We start from the raw sequence: 15,438 nt of genomic DNA, 5'->3' as shown, positions 1-15,438 counted from the left end.
TGTATTTGAATACAGACAGGATCTCTCAGGTACCCCTCATGGTTGTAATTTCCCGTTCTCGTTTAGCCAGTAATGTTTATGTTACAGTGATTCTAAGATGTATTCTGGGGTTTGCATGCTGGCTGTGTGTTGGTGATTAAAATTATAGTAATGAAAAATTAAGGAAGAAAACAGCTGTTACAACAATCCAATAATACTGACCAATAGCATGGCCATGACCTTACTGCATCTAAACCATGACCTTACTGCATCTAAACCATGACCTTACTGTATCTAAACCTTCCAACTCTGTTCTAAATTGTTTAATTGAACCAAACCAGACCCTGGTTGTGAGTTCTATAACATTAAACCTGGAGTGGGGTGGCCCTCCAGCAGTGTGATTGGACACCCTGCTAAAGCACTCTTCAGTCATTTCAGCTTGCCAAATTCATCAAGGTCACAGACCTGTGTGAACAGGAGCTCTGGGTCTCACAGCGTCCCAATAAGTGAGGGGCAATGTGTCCCTGAGAAATGATTAATGCCGACTTTTATTTGAAAAAAACAAAAAACAAAGCAAATGCCTGTACAAACAGAACAGAAAAAATAAATACATTTACAAAAGCAGAAAGGAATCCACAACATTAGATAAATGAGATGGTGCTTTTCATAGAGACCAGGACCCAGAATGCACACAGAGAAGGGTCTGGTGGATACAGAACAGAAGGCTGCAGTGGGCTTGCACGTGTACTTGGGTTACAGTACAGCAGCTACAGTGGCTTTTGTTTGTATCTTCACGGCAGTAAAAGCACAGCGGTCTGCTGCAGAACACTTTAGAAACAATGAACATGTTAATAAGCACATTGCTAGCTTTAGAACAAATAGTAGATAATAATAATAATAATAATAATAATAATAATAATAATAATAATAATGTCTAAAACTTGTCATCCGGCCCAAAATCTTCTTTTTTAATAGATGCAAGTGTTTCTCTCTGACAAAAGTACACTTAATACCAAAATATCACCCTTCTATTTACAAAAATAGATTAAAAAAAAATATTAATACATAGCGCTGAATCAGCACCAAACAAGAATTCTGAACATCATCACCACAGCGCAGGCCGCAGATCAACAGAAACAAGCTCTGAAGTAAACACAAAGCCGTGAGTAATCTCAGTGTGAAACACACCACAGCTGCAGCATGTTCAGCATACAGTCTCACAGACTGCCTCCCTCTGCAGCTCTTTCAGCCTGGTAATCCACAATACCAGCGTATCCAACTTCTACATTTTGCTCTAGTTCACTTCACATCGCCATGCTCTAAACAGTTCTCACATTACTGCTCTACAATTTGCATGTAAGTAAATATACACGTTTTGGGGCACTGTGTTCACACTTACACATCATATTGTGTATAAACTGCCTGCTTTTTACTTTGGGGGAGTAGCAGTCCAGTGGGAGAGAAATACATCTTATTGTAATAGACTCGCTCCCCTGCATTGCTGGGCTGCACACAGTAACACTGGGCTCTGTACTGTAGCTGCGTTTTGGACCATCACGGCCATTACAAAACATACTGCATAATCCAGTCATTAAAAACTAAGGGGTGCTTTCATAAGAACTGAAACAGGGTCCTTAACACCAGTGGTCATGTCTGTCTGTCTGTCTGTACATCTCTTCTGCAAGGGAATGGGAAGCTACTTCTCCTGTTTACCGGGAACGATCCCGGAGACAAACGAGGTTCGATTGAAACTAAATTAGAAATATAGATACAATACACTGGATACAGAAATCATCAATCAACCGCATATTATTAATCTGTAAGCTGTAACACAGGAATCAAAAAGAACTGTGAAACTAGGGCTATATTTACAATACAGGGCGAGGGCGCAGAAGCCAGACTGTGCTGTTGACAAAAGGAGGTCAATGCATCTCAATTAATGCAACAGGGCTTTCATGAAAAATAAATACATTGCATTGAATAAAACAAGAAAATAAAACCATGTAAAAACAAATTGGACTAGCTCGGCTTCACCAGCCTCAATACTCGACAAATCCATCAGGACGATGAAGACCTTTAAAACCATATGGTCTATATACACACAAACAAGGTCATTGATAAAGATCAAAACAAATGAAAAGCAACAAACTCTCGTCTTGAAATATTTACAGACACAAACCTCGGCAAATGATTAGGGATTAAGATGGTTCGGTAACAGAAGGCAAAACCACACAACAAACAGATCAGGTCGGATTCCTCTAGCCTACTGTTTTCAGTTCAGTTCACTTTTTTTGGTTATTCCCACCCCCTGTGCACACACACACACACACACGCGCGCGTAAAATGAGACGCTACAGATAAAATACATTTCTGCTTCGCAAAAATCTTATTTCTTTGCGTAATACTGTACAGAAGGCTTTGTGTCACACAATGTTCAGCGATTAAATAAAACAATGAGGCAGTGGCAGGCGCGCCCGGCTCGTAGCGAGGCTGCCGTCCACTTCGAATTTCTGGATTGCAGTTCAGCTCACGACACAGTTTTCTAAAAGCCTGTTATGAGATTACTGCTCTATAATTTACATGCAAATAAACACCCATTGTCTACACACTTGCATACACACACTGTATATATGCATACTGTAACAGCTGTGGACAGCCAGGTTTAATATACAGATGTGTACACATGTACAATCTGACTTGTACTGCACAGGTCATTTTGCAACAGGGTTTGAAGGAAGACTCAGTTTTGCACAGCGGCCAGATTAACTCCTGTGTGCTGAGAATCCCATTCCCCAAACCCAAGCAAGTACATTTAATGTATACAAACAAATATCTCTATACAATATGATACAACATATACATGAATGTACTGGACACAGACACACGCACGCACACACACGTAGAAGTTCATTTCTCTGGGTTTATTTGCCCTCCTGCTTGAGGTGGCTGACGGTCCCTGGTTCAGTGCTGGACTCCCTTCCTTCCTTTGCTCTCTCTCAGGCTCCGGAGCTCTCAGTCCCACGCTCCTCCTTCAGGTAAATTGGGGTCTTGGCTCCGAGGGCTGGCTCGTACTTGTCTTTATCTGCCGAGCTCTGGGCCACGGAACTGTTCCGGATCCCATAGGCGAAATAAATCAGAAACCCTGGAGGAGGGAGAGGAGAAAATACAACAAAACGTTCAATGTATGATTGAGATGAAACACCAGGCACTCACTGCAAAGCACTAGTGAAAAGACAATATTGAAATGATCTGGTATAGAGATTGCTGCGTAGGAAGACTGCAATACTTCAATGCTGTGAAACTCACCTATAGTCATCCAGACAGCGAATCGTACCCAGGTCCCTGCGTCAAGCTGCATCATGAGGTAAACATTGACGAAGATACTGAAGAGGGGCAGCAGAGGCAGGAAGGGGACCTGGAAACAGAACAGAGCCTTCAGCACGGAGACAGGCCAACACACCCGCACACACCCCAGCCAAGAGGTGAGACATAAAACAGAAGCATGCTTTGTTTCTCTTCTAGACACAGCTGGGGAAGCTTGTTCATTTGAACAACAGGAACACGGTTGTATTTTTGAAAGGGAGATGTTTTCCAATACATCCCCAATGTACTTTATAAAAGGGGGGCCATGTTGACATTACACTGCACGTCGGCTTCCTTTTAGAGCTCTGCACTAATTCCCTGTTTTCAATATTTCAATGTTCTCGTGAGATATATATATATATATATATATATATATATATATATATATATATATATATATATATATATATATTCTTTCGTGCACTGCCCCTCCTCCCCAGCTCACCTTGAACGTGAGGGACTCTTGGCTCTCAGGCTGTCTCCAGATGATGGCGATGCAGATGACAGACACGACCACCAGGACAGCGCAGACTGTCACCCACAGGGGCTCCCCGGCCACCAGGGAGGGCATCTTCACAGACAGGACACAGCATAGCACTGTGAACACCAGCGCTGGGGGAAAGACAGAGAGAGATTCAAAACACAGGAACCAGCGCTAACACTGCTGTCACGACAGGGCGGGAAATAAGACTCCCACTGCATAGCAGTTTGATCCATGCCTGGTTTTACCATGAGTTTAATACACTCTGTGGCTAATCAAGCTTGCAGTAAAACCTGGAATGGGTGAAACTGCTGTGCAATGGCAGTCTTATTTCCATCGCTTCCTGCTGTTTTTCCTATTCTTCCCTGAAAACATGTTATTTCTTTGTCATATGATCGTTTGTACGTGCAAACACAGCGAAGATGGAGAGCTAGCCAATCTGCTGCTGCTGATCTTGTGCAACGCTTGGGCTCAAGGCTGGTTCACCCTCCCATCGTGCCGCAGATGAGAATAATCAAAGTGTTTGAAGCAGCCTTTCACACTCACAGATGGTGGCGGTGGTGAAGTAGACGATGAGCCCGGATGTCTTGGTGGGGAAGTCACAGCTGGGCACCAAGAGCAGCTTCATGGTGAACTTCTCCTTCAGAGGGACAGTCTCGCAGGCAAACTCGTCTCCGCTGTCTGAGTCGTTCATCACAGTCTTCTCCCCACTCAGATCCACCATCCTCTCACACTGACCGGGGCTGCTCAGTGAGCCTGGCTGGTACCTGGGAGCAAGGACCCAAGCATACATCAGCTGTGCATCCTAGGAAGGGTCCTGTTCATGTTACTGTACGTGCTACTTGTCTTATCACGGTTTTATTTAATGCATACTATACAATATGTTTAATTCATGGTCCGTCAACCCCCCCACCGCCCCCTTAAATACCATGCTGGAGGTCAGGTTTGTTTTGTGGACTGACCTAAGGATGAGCACGCAGACTGCAACGAGGGAATATGCCAGCAGGGTCCCGATCGACATGAGATCCACCAGAGCAGCCAGCTCAAAGAGGAAAGCCATAAGCGCTGCAAAGGAGAGGGGAGGAGAGGACCAGGTGAGTGCTCACTCTTCATAGGGTTATCTGTTAAATCATTGGTTTTAAAGATTACGGAATGAAAAAACCTAACAGCAGGTCCTGTAAAAAATAAAAAAATACAGAGCCTTTGAGAAAATGATCTGGGTTTAAAAGTAACAGACGATTCGCACAGGACAACATTTCACAGATGATTCAGGAGGCCACCTGTTTCTACGTTGATTTTCAGTCCTGTGCGAACGACCCCTCCTGTAGAATCTGACGCTTGAGTTTGCATGCGCACCCCCTCCCATGCACCGCACTGTACCTGCGATGACCCCCGAGACGATGGTGGCCAGCAGGGGGGTCCTGGTCTTCTTGTTCATGCGGGACAAGAAGCGGAAGAGTAGCCCGTCCTCAGCCATGGCATAGATGACCCGGGGCATGGGGAACATGGAGCCCAGAAGACTGGAGGAGAGGAGGGGAGAGCAGAGGAGAGGAGTGGAGACAAGGGTTAGTCACATACCACTTTACAACTGAGCTTTACCACTATCAAAGAAATACCAGCAGCGGTGAATTATTAAATGGTATCGCACAGTACGTGCACAAGTCCTTGTAAAAATATGACTGTTTGAATTGAGCAGATGTGTATCACTGAGTCATGAAGTAATGTGGGAGCACTGTATTGGCAGAGCTGTGAGTAGTGTGTGAAGTGCACGCATGCGAGTGTGTGTGTGTGTGTGTGTGTGTGTGCAAGCGTGCCTGTGCATGCGCGTCTGTGCGTGCATCTGGTTGTGTGTGTCTGCATACATGCCTGCGCGCGTGTGATCAATGCAGTCAGCCAGGGCAGGCTGGATGGTTACCTGGTGGAGAGAGCGCAGAGTGAGCCCACGGCCACAATGTAGCGCGCGGGACCCCAGCCCACGTACTGGAAGGCCTCGGGGAGGGGGCTCTGGGTGTCCAGAATGTAGTAAGGCATCATGAGGGTGAGCGCAGCCGACACCCCGAAATATGCGAAGAAGCAGATGAGCAGCGAGGCCACGATGCCAATGGGGATGGAGCGCTGGGGGTTCTTAGCCTCTTCACCTGGGGGTGGCATGGGAGAGTGAGACACAGCACAGCACAGCACACTACTCGCTGAGCCGCACACCTCCTGACTTCATACAGGCCCAGCTGTACATGGAGAAGGAAGGCTCCAGGTTCTTAAACGTTTCCCCTGGTATGCAGCACATTGTTAGTGTCGTCAGACACCCACGAATATTATTAGACAAGTGTTCCTGATCCTCTCAGTTCAATAGATTTACTGATGTGCTGCTATTTTCTAAAGAACGTGTACTGAAATAGAGAGGGGGACAGAGCTAGGAACGACAGAAAGATAGAGAGCGAATGAGAGCGATAGAGAGAGAGTAAATGTGAAAATAAATCAAAGGGTTGATAAAGTAGAGAGAATGAAAATAGATACAGTTAACTAAAAGCTAACTCCAACAGATTGAACCGACAGAGAAAAGTTGCCGTAACAAAGCAACTTGTGAGTGTCAGTCAGAGCCTGGAAGCCGTGTCTTACTCGTGGTGGCGATGCAGTCGAACCCAACGAAGGCGTAGAAGCAGGTGGCGGCCCCCGACAGGATGCCCGTGAAGCCGAAGGGGGCGAAGCCACCGGCCCCGAAGCTCTTGGTGCTGCTGTTGCAGGAGGAGGAGGTGTTGGTGTTGTTGTAGAAGTCCTCCTGGGTCAGGCTCCAGTTGTGCGTGTCTCCCTTCACGAAGCCCGAGATGATGACGAAGCCCAGCACCACCAAGTTCACCCCCGTGAAAATCTTATTGACCAGCGCCGACTCGCTCACGCCAAACGCCAGCAGACCTGCGAGACACAGGGGAGAGGAAGCAGGTTAGAACATTGGCATTGCACGAGATCGGTCCTTACAGTTAACCTCGGATCAAGTGTTAAATGAATTGTTCAGGTTGAACCAGTTAAACTGGATTAGAATATAATCCTAGGAGCAATCTATTGGACTCTGTAGTTCATGTATACCAGCTGAGTCCAGTCCCAAATAACACCAGTATATGCTTCTGAAAAAAAATTAAAAAATAAATAAAAGTGCCATTACAATGTTCGTACAACAGGTGGGCATCAAGCGCCATTCGCGGTAAAAAAAACCAACCCAACCCCCCCCCACCACCCCACCCCTGGGGTGGCCCCCGCCCCCCCCCCCCAGGGACTCTGAGAGAGTGGACAGTCGTCCTAGTGGTCCTATCCCGTTCAGCCAGGACACCCGGCACCTTAAGGGATACGGAAGCCTTGAAGACATGGAGATCTTCTGCCATCCACCAGGTTAGAATGCTCCACCAGGTTATCGAACGTGGAGCTCCACGCCCGGGCCACGCTCGCTGTACCTGAGGACAGGGAGGACACGTTAGGACCGCTCTGGTCTAAAATTAGCTTGCATCATACAGCACCCTATACAGTACACATTGTTTTACTAATAATGAGAATTCATAAAACAGTAAAGCTAATTACCCTGGAGAGATCGTACATTACGATACGATATAACTTCACTCAAGCTCTGTGGAAAATGACCAAGTGCTTTTCAGCAACAGCTTGTGGCATGTAAAACAGTAGCTACACCCTATTGGCAAACTACATTAGAAATATGTCCATCTTTTTTTTTTTTTAATTCCTTTTATATCTCTTTCTATTTTTGCAATCGAGCAATTGCTGGTTTTAACCAAACACACTATTTCATTGTTTTTCAAACCAAAAACAGTGATTTCTCACCTATTTTTACCCCACATCTTCCCCCCGATCTTTTCATTCTAACAAAGCTCACTCACCTATGACATACGAGAGAATCAGATTCCAGCCGGTTATGAACGCCCAGATCTCTCCGACCGTCACGTAGCTGTAGAGGTACGCCGAGCCGGTCTTGGGGACCCGCGCCCCGAATTCAGCGTAGCACAGGCCGGCGAGGACAGAGGACAGGGCAGCGATAAGGAAGCAGAGCACAATAGCGGGTCCCGCCTTCTCCCTGGCTACTTCCCCCGCCAGCACGTATACGCCAGCACCCAGCGTGCTGCCCACGCCCAGCGCCACCAGGTCCAGCGTGGACAGGCAGCGTGAGAAGCGAGTCTCCTCCATGCTGCAGTCCAGCGCACGCCGGCGCAGGAGCTGCTTCCCGTACTGAGCCATCTTCTTACCGGCCATGGCGAGAGTCTTCTTCTAAGAGCTGCCAACACAAGACGGGACAAGGGGCAGGATTACAACTCGGCACCGTTTAAAAAGAAAGAAACGCGATCCCAAAAAGACAGGTGTGGTGCTCACTGGTAATTGGTGCGGTGCGGAGTCCAAAAAATGGACACCTGTACATTCATGAAATAAAGGTTGACCGAGCCCAGACAAAGTCCAGACATACATTTCAACTTCAAGACAATTATGTTTCTGACAAAGACCTAGCTGTAGAAGCATCGTTGTCTTGCTTTTTATAAACACATGTATTTTTAATAATATAACCTGTGAATAAACAACCTCAAACTCACTTTACCACCAGACTCTCAATGCCAAAAGTATTCTCTGTTATGTTACCCTCCCAAAGTCCATTCAAGTTCAATTTAAAATGTACCAAATTCCTGTTAGTATTAAAATCAAACAGCAACATAACAATAAAAGTTTAAACACAGCAATACCCTGGCTGGTCTTGTTCCTTCCAAGGTCTGAGCAGCAGCTTCTTGTGATATAAACGCAGCACCCAGGACGCTGTGTGTTTGTGTGCATGGGGCTCTTTTCTACCCTCTCAGTTCAGCACACACCCCTCCCACACACCTGACACACAGCTTCCATGTATCTCATCGATCACAAGGAAGCTGTGCAGTCAGAACAAGACGAGTTTCAGAAATCCCCCGTTTCATCACAACTGCCCAGTGTGACATTGCATTAATAAGAACAAGAGTCAATGCCAATACCAATGCGATCATTCAATTACAATGCCAATGCGATCATTCAATTACAATGCAATCATTCAATTACAATGCGATCATTCAACTACAATGCCAATGCTATCATTCAATTACAATGCCAATGCTATCACTCAATTACAATGCGATCATTCAACTACAATGCAAATGCTATCATTCAATTACAATGCCAATGCTATCATTCAATTACAATGAGATCATTCAATTACAATGCCAATGCTATCACTCAATTACAATGCGATCATTCAACTACAATGCAAATGCTATCATTCAATTACAATGCCAATGCTATCATTCAATTACAATGCCAATGCTATCATTCAATTACAATGAGATCATTCAATTACAATGCCAATGCTATCATTCAATTACAATGAGATCATTCAATTACAATGCGATCATTCAATTACAACGCCAATGCGATCATTCAATTACAATGCGATCATTCAATTACAACGCCAATGCGATCATTTAATTACAATGTGATCATTCAATTACAACGCCAATGATATCATTCGATTACAATGCCAATTATGCTGCAGATATTATAATTATAATTCAAGTATACATAAAAGTAAACGACACACATTAACATATTACTCTATTCATTCTAAATAACCCAGGTTTTCAACAGCTGGGCTCACTGAAAGAGGTGGAAAATACGAGAATAACGTTCACTCCGTGTAAAACACAGCCTGGAACTGAGAATGATTACGACTGGATAGGCGTGGAATTAATCAGTTACAACTACTAGTAAAAAAAAAACAATATCGCCCCTCCCCAAAATTTAGCAATTGCTTCAAACTGGCTTCATAGCACCTATGTTGGTAGCCAAACATCAATACAACATTTCTATACAACCAGAGAATTACTAAAAGGACAATGCGCTGCATTTTCCACTGTGATCAACAAGTGGGTTTCCTGTGTGAAAATATACTCAAAAAGACTTCTAGTTTCACAGTCCTTCCTGCCAACAACCGTGAAACAGCAGATTCCTGAGCGACAGACAAAGAGAAAGGTGTTACAGTGGCTGGGGATCTTTGAGGGTGGGACCAATGGAGCCAGTGTGAAGAGGCAGACTACAGTAAACTGATACGGACATTAAAACAACAACTATTTCCACAGTGGTCTGCTCTATGCTGTACTTTCCAGCACTTACATAACTTCCTGGACCCATAGAAATATGATTTGCATTTTTTTTTTCCCAGATTCACTTGATTACTTTCTTGTAAAAACATATTTACTTCCCTGTTCCTCTTCTATTTTTGTCATTATCTGTTCATCCACTTACACTAAGCACAACTTACTGTAAGGTCCTTACCAAGAAGCCACTGCAACCACATTCCTTTTGTATGCCAAAACCTGGAACAGCAGATGCATGAATGCAGGAACACCAGGTGTGTCCCTCAGTTACAGGTAGGGCTGCCTTTTAAAACACTCCTCACCACACACGCTAAGAGCTCTGCCCCTGACTGTGCCATGCACAGCTACAGCAAGGTAGCAAAATACTGTATACAGCTCATGCATTTCATTTTAGGAAATCCACCAATCACTGAATCTGCAATACATCTCATCCTGCCTGGGCTGGAAACGTCTGCTTCGATTGTAAAGTTTCTGTTTTAGATATGGGTTCCAGAGTGCGCTCCGTTTCATGATTTCTAATAAGCTAATACACTGCGAGGGCAGGGGTCTCTTATTATCAACATATAACCACGTTCATCGTCTCCTACAGCGAGGCTCCAGGCAGGACACACAGCGTGCTCTACACTGAGAGGAGGCTTTCTGCGAGGCGTGTAATAAGGAACACTGAAACGCTGTTCACTATTCCTGCTAAACCGCTCGGGCTGGCTGTGTAGGCTGCCTTGCTGTTTCTCAGATCGCTGTCAGCGTCCTAAGGAATGCTTTTAAGTCATACATTCCGTGCAGACTGTCAGAAGCAGTAACAAAAGACGCCTTGTTGGGAAATAAAAATTCCACACACGTCTGCACCAGAAAACCGAGCAGCTAGCTTGCGTGACACACACTGGCTGCAACCTGGCGCCCTACTATTATTATAAAGCACAAGTGAACATTCAAAGAGGAATGAAACAACTAAAGTAAGTCCACAGCCCAGGTTTTAGTACTAACTTGATTAGCCCCAGTGTGCAGGAAACAAGCTCAGGTGTGTCTTATTATTAAACTCAAAGTAAAACCAGGAATGGCTCAAACTGCGCTTGGGGCTTTGTGTATGCAAGCGTTTGGGTTTGAAATCGGTAATAACAGCCAATACTCTGAAACACCACGGCTGCCCCCCCTTGTCTCCTTGTGTTGAAGGAAGTCTAGGGAAGGGTCACAAAGGCTACTGGTTGCTGGAGGTGCTTCCTGCTTTACAGAATCGGGTCTGTCTGCAAATACTCTGCCAGTGGAGGTTTTAATATATTGTCCTGGTTTCTAAAAGCAATGGTAACTTAATCCAGCCCCTGAAAGTCACCTTCATATGGGCATTTTAAACCTGCACGCCATCAGCTGCTGAGTACCCTATACATCACGAGGGCAGTAACGCAGCCAATTGGCACTTCTCTGCTCCGCTCTGCTGTCTGTCTGCTGCTTTTACTTATTTACTAAAGAAAAAAAGAAGCAGCATCCGATGAAAAGAGGCTGGAAATGTGCCAGAGCGAACCCAGACCCTTTCATTGGCTGTCCACTGTCTCCTCACAGCTGGATGAATATTTAAATGCGTTTGACATGTGATACGTGTGTAACGAGGTACTGCAAGGAAAAACGCAGTAACCCTGGGAAAGCATTGCACCGCGTGATCCCCCCCCCCCCCTTCCTCTGTGTGAAGCTAGTGCAGATCAAGCCCTGCCTGGAAGGGAGAGGCAGAGACAAGCGAGGGCTCCCCTCTGCTCTCCTCTTCAAAATCCCAGTAACTAGCAACACTGATCTCACTAAACAGAATGCAGCCAGGATACTGACACGCATCCAGTCTATAGACAGTACCAGTGCAGTCCTACATTGCTTTTACTGTTGTACACAGCCCTGCTCTTGCATATCTAAACCACACTCTTTCTCTATCTCTGGAGCCGCAGTTTGAGATCAACAAACGCTGTCCGGGGCGTTCAGTCGCGTCACGCTCCACCACTCTGAAACCCACAGCCGAATGCATATCCTTCAGCTGATATTGAAAGTGGAGGTGAAGATGTATCTTTGCAAGCATGCTATTGTGCTTAACTGGCATGTAAAGCTGCTTTTGGTTTGCTGAGGGGTCCCGGGATGCACACTATAAAAGTTTCATTTGTATGGTGTGGTTTGGAAAGGAGTAGATGTTACCCAGGTCTTTATAGCAAAGTCAATACCTTGACAAGCTGTGACCAAGCTTTAACATAGCAGTGCCATCCTGCCTAGCTCTCTATCTGTGTGTGTGTGTGTGTGTCTGTCTCACCCCTCTCTCAGGTATAGAGACATTAATCCTGCCACGCACTGGCCCTGATCCTCACCAGGTAGAGACCACGTGGAGTCCATAACGGGATTAGTGCTCAGCTGACCAGTCTTGGGACCAGGCTAACCCTACGTGCACAGAGTTCCATCGTGCAGAACATGTCAAAGCCTGCCTCACACAGTGATTAGGCTATTCTTTCAATCCCACCTCCTGGGGACAATGCTTAGCAAGCAAAGCAGGTCTACAATCTCCATGTCAACAACGACCACTCTGTTCCTCAGCGAGCTACACACACACACTCACACACACTTTACCATGGCATCAGAAGCCTTCAAGTCCCTCCAGTTCGTTTTCAAAACACCCTTCAACTTGACAAAAGTATGCTAAAGGAACCGGAACTTTGAGAAGCTGGCTCTTCTGAGCAAACAGTGTCCAGATCAGCAATGTTAATAGAACACACAACCAAAGCCCTCAGAGACAGCTGGCAGCCCTGTCCGTTTCAAGCAGACTTTGTCTCAGTTCCAGGATTTCCAGCCCCTGGTCCTCCATCGTTGCCCTGAGCCAGCTCATTTGCAATCCCCTTGTCCGTGTCCTTACAACAGAGGGATGCATTTGCATAAATGTGACAACAAGGGGCTTCAGGGACAGACAGAAAGCAGGAGGATTGAGGTAAACTGTATATACAGGGCTGGCATAAAGACTTGTCCACACATGCTGTGGGTTATCTAGCTGAGGTAGAGTGCTGTATGTAGGCACTGGCACAGAACAAGCTTGTTGTGGCTATTTCTGTGTATCATCCTCTGTAGTTGATGAGAATCCTGTGGTACTGTTTAGCGGGTCCTCCCCCCCTCCACCTCTCTTCCTGAATGATAGTTTCATTAAGAGTGGCCTGCTTTTGTTAACAGAGACAGGCAGCTGCGTGAGTCTGCATATCTTCACAGCATCGCCTCTCAGACGCTGCCTCCCCCCGGATCCTCTATTAAAATGGGCGCCACTCGTCTTTGTGATGTTGCTGCCAGGGAGTCAGCGAGGAGCAGCATTGCCAGGGAGCCTGACCCTCCAAGCACCCCCCCCACCCCCTTACCTTCTCAGAGGATAGCGCTGCAAGGTTGGGAGTGTACAGGTAGCGATTACTGAATTAGGCTCTTAACGATAATCCTCACAGACAATCCTCGTTCTTATAACCTTTCATTACTCTGTGCAGACAGCTCTATGACTCACCTGGACGGAGACAGAAACCACGGGGTGGGGCACATGGATCTTTTCATTGCTTGCCGTTATTAATTTGAACAATTTTAGCAGGACTACGAGCAATTCATCTCCATCCAAAAAAAACAAAACAACAAAAAACGCCCTCTAATGAGAACAGGAACACATTTTCACAGCAATTATCAAAGGGACAGGAGGCATTCAATAGCGCCACAGCCTCTCAACATACCTTAGGGATGGAAATAACACTCTCATTGCATAGCGGTGTGATCCATTCCTGGTTTTACAAGGAGTTTAATAAAACACACCTGCACTTCTTACCTATACGCTGTGGCTAATCAAGCTCGAAGTAAAACCTGGACTGGGTGAAACTGCTGTGCAACAGGAGTCTTCTCTCCTCAGGATTTCGATCCAGGACTGCCAAGCGCATTGATTTCTGGGAGCTGACAGTGTCACCAAGCACAGCCTCACCAAACCCACGTCTTTACTGGTGTCACAAGGTTAGGTTAGTCTCGAACACGCTGCACAAGCAAGACCTGCTGCCTGGAACACTCACTGCAGGAGCAAAAAGAACACTGCCACTGGACTGTCCCTCTTCAGCTGCGTGGTAAAACGAGTATGCTAGTGTATTCCCCTCAAGCTCAAGGGCTCTGTCTTCCCTCCTAGTAATACAGTAGAATTAGCATTAGTCTGGATACATAAGGATCACGGTAACTTAGCAACAGAAACCACACACACACACACACTCTCAAGCAAATCCTTGTGCCAGCGTGGCTTCTCTGCTGCAGCCAAGGTAATAAAACTAAACAATTCCACTACAGTCCCAAATCCAATACCCAACGTTCCTCTGCTGTAATACGGACTGAGCTCTGGCATTCCTCAAAGTAATAAAACACACAATCGTGTTCAAACACAGCAGTACCGAGCCACTTAAAAGCTTTGCAAAACGCCACCTGCAAACCAAATTGAGTTTTTTTTGTTTTGTTTTTTAAAGCAGTTGTTGTCTCAGTGAATTCAGCGGGCATGTGAAGTTGATGACCTGCACCATTGGCTGCTATTAGGGCTGTTAAACCCATTCTCAATGTGACAGACTTGACACACTAACCAAAGTGCATGTAGCTAGGGTTAGGATTAATTTTTTTTTCTTTTTACCTTGAAGGGTGCTCAAGGAGTGGAAAGTTCTCTAATATGATAAAAGAAACCACACAAAATACACTGAAGACCTTGAATACAGTTCCAACAATTTACCTAAAGAGTTTGCATAACAAATAAGCGAGCTTCAGCCAATGGTATTGAAGGGACGGAGGGGTGTCTACAATCACATGACAACAACAATCATTCAGAACCTACCATTAACCCTTTCATGGATGGAGACCTCAAAAAAAAAACAAAAAACAAAAAACAAACACGCTTCTAGTCTTTACATGGGGACACATGGAAGATGCAAATGCATGATGACCTAATAACAGTATTCCAATTTTTCCACTGTATAAAGTAATGGAAAAAAAAATAATGCAATATATTTATTGTGTGCCCAACCCCTCTCGCCCGCTATTTTCAATATCTAATGCACGAAGGGGTTAAGCACGCTGGCAGACGCAGTGTACAATACCGTGGACAACGATCACTTTACACCAGTATGCTTATGTTACCAATGCATGTGACCCTACTGAAAATGGCAATGAAGGGCAACAGCGCTGTTGCTTCGGACTGTATTTCGGCGCGATGTGTGTTCAATGTAAACACGTAAGAATCCCAATTTAAATTTCATGTTCGGAGTCTGGGGGCGGGGGCTGTCGTCAGTTTTCACTTCTTCTCTGAAGAATACGCCTTTGTAGTCTCCGATGGCAGTGTTTACATTATTGTATTCGTATTTCTGCTGATCGTATTAAAAACGCGATCACCAAAACAAAGCTGCATGCACAGGGGCAGGGTGCATTGACGGCAGTGTTTACATTATTGTATTCGTA

The 15,438-nt window shown here is 45.4% G+C and overlaps 2 protein-coding genes across 2 annotated transcripts in view; both read right to left on the bottom strand.

Annotated features, from left to right (window-relative positions):
* Positions 1-560: 560 nt before the first annotated feature.
* On the bottom strand, positions 561-8,639 carry LOC121307549 (cationic amino acid transporter 3-like). The gene is given in 12 exon segments (XM_041239738.1): positions 561-3,121; positions 3,286-3,394; positions 3,788-3,954; positions 4,370-4,590; positions 4,786-4,888; positions 5,204-5,343; positions 5,739-5,961; positions 6,440-6,777; positions 7,133-7,197; positions 7,199-7,266; positions 7,705-8,096; positions 8,554-8,639. Coding segments are annotated over 11 exon segments (1,950 nt in total). The 5' UTR covers positions 8,075-8,096; positions 8,554-8,639; the 3' UTR covers positions 561-2,975.
* A 4,830-nt stretch (positions 8,640-13,469) lies between these two features.
* Positions 13,470-15,438, bottom strand: part of LOC121307581 (cysteine and histidine-rich domain-containing protein 1-like) — a 4,892-nt gene continuing 2,923 nt past the window's right edge. Inside the window, exon 5 of the mRNA XM_041239779.1 lies at positions 13,470-13,480. Coding sequence (XP_041095713.1) covers positions 13,470-13,480 — 11 coding nt within the window. The remainder of the gene's footprint in view (positions 13,481-15,438) is intronic.

This window comes from Polyodon spathula, chromosome 57 (assembly GCF_017654505.1).
Source record: "Polyodon spathula isolate WHYD16114869_AA chromosome 57, ASM1765450v1, whole genome shotgun sequence".
NCBI lineage: Eukaryota > Metazoa > Chordata > Actinopteri > Acipenseriformes > Polyodontidae > Polyodon > Polyodon spathula.
Note: the sequence above shows the minus strand (reverse complement) of the source record. Positions and strands in the feature narration are given on the sequence as shown.